General features: G+C 37.0%; 1 protein-coding gene across 2 annotated transcripts; it reads right to left on the bottom strand.

Annotated features, from left to right (window-relative positions):
- Window positions 1–2,751: 2,751 nt before the first annotated feature.
- nrsn1 (neurensin 1) lies at window positions 2,752–8,022 on the bottom strand. 2 transcript variants are annotated; one of them, XM_032558795.1, is made up of 6 exons: window positions 7,895–8,022; window positions 5,537–5,648; window positions 5,278–5,370; window positions 5,040–5,158; window positions 3,724–3,911; window positions 2,752–3,637 (listed from the first exon to the last, which is right to left on the bottom strand). In XM_032558795.1, exons 2-6 carry the CDS (start codon window positions 5,633–5,635, stop codon window positions 3,534–3,536), a joined length of 603 nt encoding a protein of 200 aa, XP_032414686.1. In that variant the 5' UTR covers window positions 5,636–5,648; window positions 7,895–8,022; the 3' UTR covers window positions 2,752–3,533. The 2 variants fall into 2 exon arrangements, with proteins under 2 accessions (XP_032414686.1, XP_032414687.1); XM_032558796.1 differs by having other exon boundaries at window positions 7,905–7,996.
- Between the last annotated feature and the right edge of the window lie 431 nt (window positions 8,023–8,453).

The raw sequence follows: 8,453 nt of genomic DNA, 5'->3' as shown, positions 1-8,453 counted from the left end.
TGAGTAAAAACTACTCCACTGCATATTTCATTAACCTTTTTTTTTTTTCACAGTTTCACCCCAAAGGGAAGTTATATTAAGCCACAAATAAAATTCTCCTACTGGGGAAAAAATACACTAATGTAAAGAATGATCTAATAGGATTTCTTTCATAGCCTCACTACACTCTTGTTCCTACAGCTGTTCAAATTGAGATTTATGCAGTCGCTGTGTCTGTGAGTCACCGTCCCATGGGACGAGAGGAGATCGTGTGTGTGAAAATGAGGGTGAGAAAGAAATGGGCAGCAAAGGGGAAAAGACACACAGCATAAAGCAAAGGAGGCGGAGGCGGGAGAGGGTGTGAGTTATAAGACCCGACTGCTGGAAGGTGATGATGCACAAGTTGCTATTTCTGGAGTCCCCATCAATTCAGTATTATCACCTCCCCTGGCCACTTGCTGTTATTGTATATGTGGGTGTGTTCGCGCTCGTGTGTGTGGCCGTGTTAATAGTGCGCTGTAAAGCACTCTGCCTGATTGATTATAATTCTGCAGGATATAATGAAAACTATGAGAAACACCCTTGAAATTTAGGTTTGTTTTGAGAGGTAACATGTCTTTAAAGATTTTTTTGTTTGTGTGTTTAATGAAGTATATTTAAATTAAATAAACTGTGTACTTACACACAAATATACCTCAATTAGGAAAATTAAATTAAACTATATTTATAAACATTTCTTATGTTCCTTATTCCTTATTGATTGGCGCTCTATTTTGGTCTTAAATATGCCTTAAGGAAATAATTTTTTACTGTACACCCCATCTTAGACATACATGGGTGCCACTTCATTAGCCAAAGTATAAAGCTCGAGCATTTGCCATAACACATTCTCACCTGAAGCCCTTTTTTTTTAGTTCTTCTTACAAGAATATGACAGCTGTAAGCCATGTGCTGGATGAGGCTGTTTGTTATGACATGGCTTGAAAATCTGTCCAGCACTCTTGAATGGCCTTTGTTTATAATCCTCCAAACACTGCACTGATCACTGTTGCTTAACCACCTTTACTACCACTTTTTTCCTTCCACTCAACTTTTTGTTAACATTCTAGGATACAGCAATATCCTAGAATGAGTGAAGAGGCAGCTTCTAGCAGTGGTTACCCCCCTAGTGTATGGTGTTAAGTCTGCCTTAGTATATTCTATCCTGCCCATGACAGAATATACAAAGATTTCTGATTCAAATCCATTTTTTTATTGCTGTACCCTTTACATTTTCTGAAGAACTAAATTTTAAGTTTGCATGAGCTGAGAGACATGAAAACTATCACAAATACACATCTAATATGTATCAATCTGGGTATAATGAATTTATATCACTTTTTAAAACATTAAACTACTGAAATAAACAACCTTTTTGAGGATATTCTTGTTTAGTGAGACACACTTGCAGTTGCGAAGCGGAACATCAAATCACACTTTTTATGAGCTGCGAAAATGTGATTTTTATTGTGTCCTTTGAAAAAGAAGCATACTGTAGATACAGTGATATATCTTGTTTTAATCCAAAAGATGACACTCTTATTACTGGCTGGGATGAGGGACTCTTACATCTACATAGATGTATAAGAATAGAGTAAATCAGATAGAAGTAAATAGTTCAGAATAAAATAATATAAAAAATAAAAAAACACACAAATTGTGGTTTTGAATACAACAGTACAGCAGTTCATAATCAGCATAATCACTGATTAGTTACTAAGATTTAGACCATACTGGAGGGTTCATACCACATTTTTTTAACAGCTCTGATTCTTATGTGTGGTTCAGTAAGCCCCATGAATGTGGTACATATATTTTATTATTACCAACATGTATGATTTGAACCAAATTATTTTGTTGCACTTTGTAGAAAGGCTGTAGGTTGTATAAATGATCATCAGAGGTCAATTTACATGAATATATGTGACCAACAAAGCAGTTTATGCTGATAATACCCTGAAGTGCTGCTGCATTTATTTTACAGCCTGACAGTGTAAATGAGCTTGATATGATGTTCGGTTCTAGCATTGTTCTGATGAGGCGCAGTGCAAACAATCCGCCCTATTCGTCATTTCCTCTGTAATTCAATAGATCAAACCAAAACAGTAACCGCAACAATAACAGAAACGACTTAAAAAGGGGAGGATCACAATTTGGGAATATATTTACATTAACACAAGATCGCAAGCAGCAAAGAAAAAGTTAATTTGCACTATCTGTGCTTGTAAAATCCAGTCAGGTGTGAAGGACTAACCTGAATGACCTAATAAAAACAAAAACACTCATAACATTAAGTCTCAAATACTTATGAGTATATGAGACTCATAAGTCTCATATACTCATATAATCTGTCCTGATTTTAATATATAATCTATAACTTTTCTTGCATCGTATATGATCAGGTTCAGCTGGACGTGACAGTTAAATTTCAATTTTTGTAAGCGACAATATTATTGGGCATCTATGAATCACAGCCGCTTTTCCATTATAGCTGTCAAATGTGATGTTGTTGCTCATCAGCAAGATTAGCGTGTTCCTGTCAGCTATCTGCCTGTTATGCAACCTATTTGTTGTGTTTGTCTCACTGCAAGTACTTGTTTTATTTCAGTCTTTAAAAATAGAAGTAGATAGATAGATGCAAAATGGTGTAAAATGAGTTATGACTTTCATGGATACATGTTTTATATACTTATATTTCAAATAGTAAGAAAGAAAGAGGGGAGGGATGGACCGACAGTTCATAGTTTTAAGAAATGACACTGGGAGTTTTTTTTATTTTTTTGGTCAAGCCATTCTATTTGGCGTGTTTTCTTTTTGTGTGATATAGATTGTTTCTCTGCATCTACGCTCAGTCTATTGATCCTGTCTGAAGGTTTATTGAAGAAACAAGGTTAGAGGAGTAACAAGCAATAAGAAAATGTCAATGTTCTGCCTGTGAATTCTATTTCAGTGGGTCTTTTTGACAAAAAATAATATTTGCACTTTTTCTCTGGCGGTCTAAAATGGCAGATCTCTGGCTTGTTGACAAATAGCACCAAAACGTAGCACTCGTGATCTAAAATAGCGTGGCAGTAATTACCATGTTAAAAATCAATTTGAGCTTTTTTCATGTTGAGCGTCAGAATAACTGAGCTGCTCTGTTCAGCTCCTCTTTCTCATTAACATCCTCTGTCATTTCCAAAGATGTCTATCGCTGTCAAAAACAATGCTATGTTCTTCTTGACTGGATGCTGCTTTTTAATTTCCTCCTCAGATTCTTTTCCCGCAAAGCGTTGTCTCTGCTCAATGAGTTTTTATCGCCATGGTTCGAATGATGACATCAGTTGTGTCAATGAAGCTATTAAAAATGACAACCAAAAAGAAAAGACCTAGCAGCCACTTAAGCTGGCCTTTTTTTTTTTTTTTAAAGATAAACTGCTCATTAAGATGAACACTCACATGGGCCCTCAATTATACACATCCTACACACAGTTCAATCCTATTTCACTTTGTGTCTTTCTTTATTGGGGCGCCGATCAGGTCTCTGCTTTTGTGGCCACAGGTTGTATGTTCTGAACTTTGGAGAGCGTTACAGGCACCTTTCCCTCCCCAGGAGTTGGTGCTTTCATTATTGATGAACCTGTGACACAAACAGTTTTTTATTCATATTCAATGACTTGAAAAATGTCATATTCATCAATCCTTTCATCATATGAGCCAGCTTACCAACTGTTGCATGGAGATCTGCTAACCGCTCCTTAAACTTGTGCTGCAGGTACAGTTCGTCTTTGGAGTAGCTTTTAGCAAAGGCAGACAGCAGAAGACCCACAGCCATGGAGGTGCCGCCCACACAGAACAGCACCGCACCGGTCAGTTTGCAGACATCCAGTGCACGGTTGAAACGGACAGCGTAGCTGTTCCAAAACAAGTTTTTACCGTCAGTTATCGAGTATAATCTGTCCATTTTTGCACACTGCAACAACAAATGTGAGATGCAAAAACCAAACCAGATTAGAGATCAATTTAGACGGGAAAACAGTTCAGTAAAGTTTGTAGCCTGCTTTATTGGTGTCTCACATGGTGTAAAAATACCATGTATCTGGAACATGTCATGGTCCTATCTGTAATTTTTAAAGTCAAAAACAATGACATGGATCCAAGTTGAATGCAAAGTTAATCTAGTTCCAACCCACATTTTATTTGTAGGGCAAGCTCAGCTGGGACTCAACTAAGAGACCAGGAGAGCCCTGAGCTGTGCAGCTTGCTGCTACGATACTTCTCATTAAGATTTATGACGATAAAAAGCAAAGCACTCATTTAATGAATCATGAGAACAGCCCTTTCTGTAAGTGATGTCCATGCATGATTAATTAGATCTGCAAAGGAAGCATGTCATACAACAACTTAACAAGGCATATAAAACAGAAATGATGCAAACTAATGTTAGTATCTCCGTAAAACTCTCCCTATGCAAACATTGCCAACAGACCCAGATCCACATTTACTGGAGGGTTTTCTGTAGCTGTATAAGTAAAGTCAGATAGTCTTTTAGAAATAAACGATAAAGTTGTGTTTGAGGGGAGTTGTACAAATTAAAGAAGCTTGATAAAGCTTGTCCCAGAAACTCAAAGAGCATGAAAAAAAATATTGATCACTTTACAACAAAAAAAACTTCTGTAATCACACCAAATCATTGAACTGTTGAGATTTACACATTATCCAAACGAGTAGATATGTTAAAACAATGGCATAGATCCAAATTGAATGGAAAGTCAAAGATAAATTTGTAAAAAATAAATAAATAAATAAATGGCAAAAAAAAATAAAAAATCTGTTAAAAAAAAACCCATGTAAACAGTTATGGATGGAGATTGTCATTTCTTTTGGCAACTTAATTCAATGAATTTTGTCATTATTGGTCATTTTGGGTCTTTTACTATTGAGAGGTCCTCTGAGCATTAATGTTAATGAAACCCTAATCTGTTTAGTTGGTATTAACTAATACACTGTTTTCTTCTCTGTGATACGTCTTGGTTTTATACCTGTCAACAAACAGGAGATCATCTTCACCAAATGCTTCAGTCATAGTCGGTGTTGCGTAACCCACCAAAACAACAATAAGACCTGTAACAAGGACCAGTGTTCCAAACGTGAGACAGACCTGCAAGGTGGGAGAGAAGTCAGTTAACGATGCCCGATGAAACTGCTACTTGTTTATTCAAGAAACATTGCATGACACAAGCTATGGATTTCTCTGCGCGAGCCAAAGGTTCATCTCACCTTCCAGAGTAAAGAGCTCCACCTGCTTGGCGATCTCTGAATCTGAAAATCTTCATCACGTTCCCAGATAGAACCTGTGCACTCCTCATAGAACTGAAAGGAGGCGGAGTTTATTATTTTCTTTTTTGCTGTTAGAGAATAGAAACTGAAGCCCACATCACATTCGGATGATTCTAGCTCTGATGCAGATTTTATGCTCAAATGATGTTTTTTTTTTTATATTGGGCTAGGATTTCATATTTTTTTTCTATTCAGTTACCTGGTGGAGGTAGGAGCGGACTCCGTACTGTTGGCCGTTTCCGCCGGATTGAGCCTGCTCTCTGTATTCCGACCCACAGATCTCTGAGCACGAAGTCATCCTTCACATCTGTCTGCAGAATGCACACGGACAGACACGGCATGAAGCCTTTCAGCCATACTTCCAATACGATTTTTCCCTTCTCCCACATACACAATACAGTCTGAAGACAGATCGGATAGGGTTCTGTCATGCATGAACATACACATGAGTGTAAATGCCACCAAGTTACGTAACATACTGGAGGCATCTGATACAATGTGCCCCAGTCCACTGAGATCAAAGCATCCTCCTTGTGTGACTTTGTGAAACAAACTGGAGCATCTTTGCCTTCATGTCCAGTAGCACTTCAACTGTACACAAAGAATTACTTTTTTGTATTGTATCTCAAGAAAAAAAAAACCTATAACATCTAAATCCTTTCTACCTGCTTTACAAACATTGATTCTGTGTTATCATACAGAGTGCTTCTTACTCATACTCTGATGCAGCAGAAACAAAACATGAACGGCATTGCATACTTTAGAACATTCATAAAACTGATGGAGCAATCAAGCAATATTAGGCAGCGATCAATAAATAAGCTGAAATTTCTTATTTCCTCCTGTTCAGTAGATTCATCAAATGTCTATTTAACTTATCGACATGCTACTGACGCAGTGTTTTTCTTTGACGGGGATTTGTGGGACATACTTTGATGGGCATCGTCTTATAATTTATTCCTTTATGTTTTTTGGTGCTTTCAAAACTACCACCTTCACGATGAAAAGAAAATACACCCTTAATTGTAGGGTTTTAACAAATAAATTTAAATAGATTTTTTTAAGGTGTCCTAAACTCCCAGTCACCATTGTTATTGTTTCCAAAATGGAAATCTTTGTGAAACGTCAAATGTACTTTAAAAACTCATCACATACAAATCCACATACAAGCCTCATAACCTTCAGGACATTTTGTCAGGTCAGTGATGATCACATTTAACTAAATTAAAACCAAAATAAATACAAATCAGTTTAAATGTGTTGCAGTCTTTAGAAAGAAAACCTGAATACTACTTGACCACAATCAGTAGGTCAGGCCTCAAATGAAGCCTGAAACAGGGCCAACAAAAGCATCTTTGGTATAGACATTATTTTCTAATTATTGTAAGAACACTAACAGATGGTGAAAGTAAAGATTGAATTCTAAATGTTGAATATCTTATGTCCATAAACTACCAATGTAAATGTGTACATTCATCATAAGTTCCACTGTTAGTTGTGATGGACGACAATAGCCATATGAAGACCATATGTTAACTATAATACTGTTTAACCTATATGCTGTTTATCCTCATGAACATCTGTCCCTGTCCAACATCTGTGCCTATAGAAATAAAAATGGAGGGATGGAACTAGTTAAAATAGGTGTGAAGGATCAGAGAGTAATGATATGTTACAAGAGCAGAATTTATTCTTATTTTCTTTTAGTCATTTTAAAGCTACACCTCAAATGAAAATGTGAGATTGGAAACATTATCAAGGGATTTTTATTTTTTTTTTTTATTGTATTGTTTCGTACTTTGACACGTTTCTTACTGTAGAAGTTAAGGTACAAAACGTACCAAAAGCTGCAGATGCAAAAAACATGGAAGAAAGAAGAAAACTGTTCCTCCACACCAAGAAAGGAATAAGTGCTAAAACACACCAAAAAAAATCGTAAACAATAATGTGTTAAGACGCCTGTTCCGACCGGCTGTGGTATCCTTGCCTTCAACAAGCTGTGTGTGCCACATAACCTGGAGCTGTCTGTGGTGCTGAACGCCATTATCATCAAGCCACCCTCAGCGCAGCAGGAAAACATACAGACGTAATATGTGACGCCAGACTGAAAACAGACACACAGCACGTTGTTTTTTTTTTCTCTTTTCAATTCAACTCACAAAACGTGAACTTTGCATCAAAGTAAGTCGGATCGTAAGTACCCCGGAATCGTCTTTTTTTTTTTTTTTTTTTTGAAGCAATAAATTAGAGCCGTGCCTAAATCTTTCAAATCGAAGTTTTAGTTCATTTGATTACAGACCAAAACACTCGCAACCCTTCGAGGATAAATAGCACAAATCAACACAAAGTTTGAAGCAGCACTTGCTCTGCAATTTTATCCAAAGTAAAGCCACTAGCAGATGCGCGTGAAGATTTTACGGTGTGCACTCGCGGACGGCACCTTTGATTCCGATTTCAGAGAGCCAGTTATCCACCTCTCCGTTTACACTTCCATAAATACAAAACCAGACCATAAAATAAAAAAAAACAAAAAAACAAACAACATCAATAAATGTACCTTTCATTACCAGCTCGGAGAGTGATCGCTCGCTGCTGTTTCCTCAGCCAGGTCCCATCACTCTACAGTTACCCCCCTTCTCTCCCTCCGTCGATGATTCAGATTTTCACGTTGTCTACTGCGCAGGCGTGACCTCCATGACAACATATGATTCATCAGTCAGTATAAATAACCAGGCGGGAGGGCTGGGAGGAAAGGAAGAGAGTTTTATGAATGGATGGATGGATGGATGGATGGATGGATGGATGGATAGATAGATAGATAGATAGATAGATAGATAGATAGATAGATAGATAGATAGATAGATAGATAGATAGATAGATAGATAGATAGATAGATAGATAGATAGATAGATAGATAGATAGATAGATAGATAGATAGATAGATAGATAGATAGATAGATACTATGAGTGGTAGGAAGCAATGACAGAAATTGGGAGAGATTGATTTTTATAAAGCAAATGTTTTACTTTTGTATTGCTTAGCCTACATCTTTTAAATTGCTTTACATTTTCATTTAATTCTATTATTTCTACCCCCCCACCCCCTGGCCCTGGCT

The sequence above is a fragment of the Xiphophorus hellerii genome, chromosome 3, assembly GCF_003331165.1.
Source record: "Xiphophorus hellerii strain 12219 chromosome 3, Xiphophorus_hellerii-4.1, whole genome shotgun sequence".
NCBI classification, from domain to species: Eukaryota; Metazoa; Chordata; class Actinopteri; order Cyprinodontiformes; family Poeciliidae; genus Xiphophorus; species Xiphophorus hellerii.
This window is presented reverse-complemented; position numbering and strand designations above follow the sequence as displayed.

What these genes read in the sequence shown, in the direction of transcription:
- nrsn1 (XM_032558795.1), bottom strand. Translation starts at nt 5,635, where the DNA reads ATGACTTCGTGCTCAGAGATCTGTGGGTCGGAATACAGAGAGCAGGCT. An exon ending in TCCGCTCCTACCTCCACCAG is followed by an intron (nt 5,371 to 5,536) that starts GTAACTGAATAG and finishes GCCTCCTTTCAG; the next exon opens with TTCTATGAGGAGTGCACAGG. An exon ending in GGAGCTCTTTACTCTGGAAG is followed by an intron (nt 5,159 to 5,277) that starts GTGAGATGAACC and finishes CCCACCTTGCAG; the next exon opens with GTCTGTCTCACGTTTGGAAC.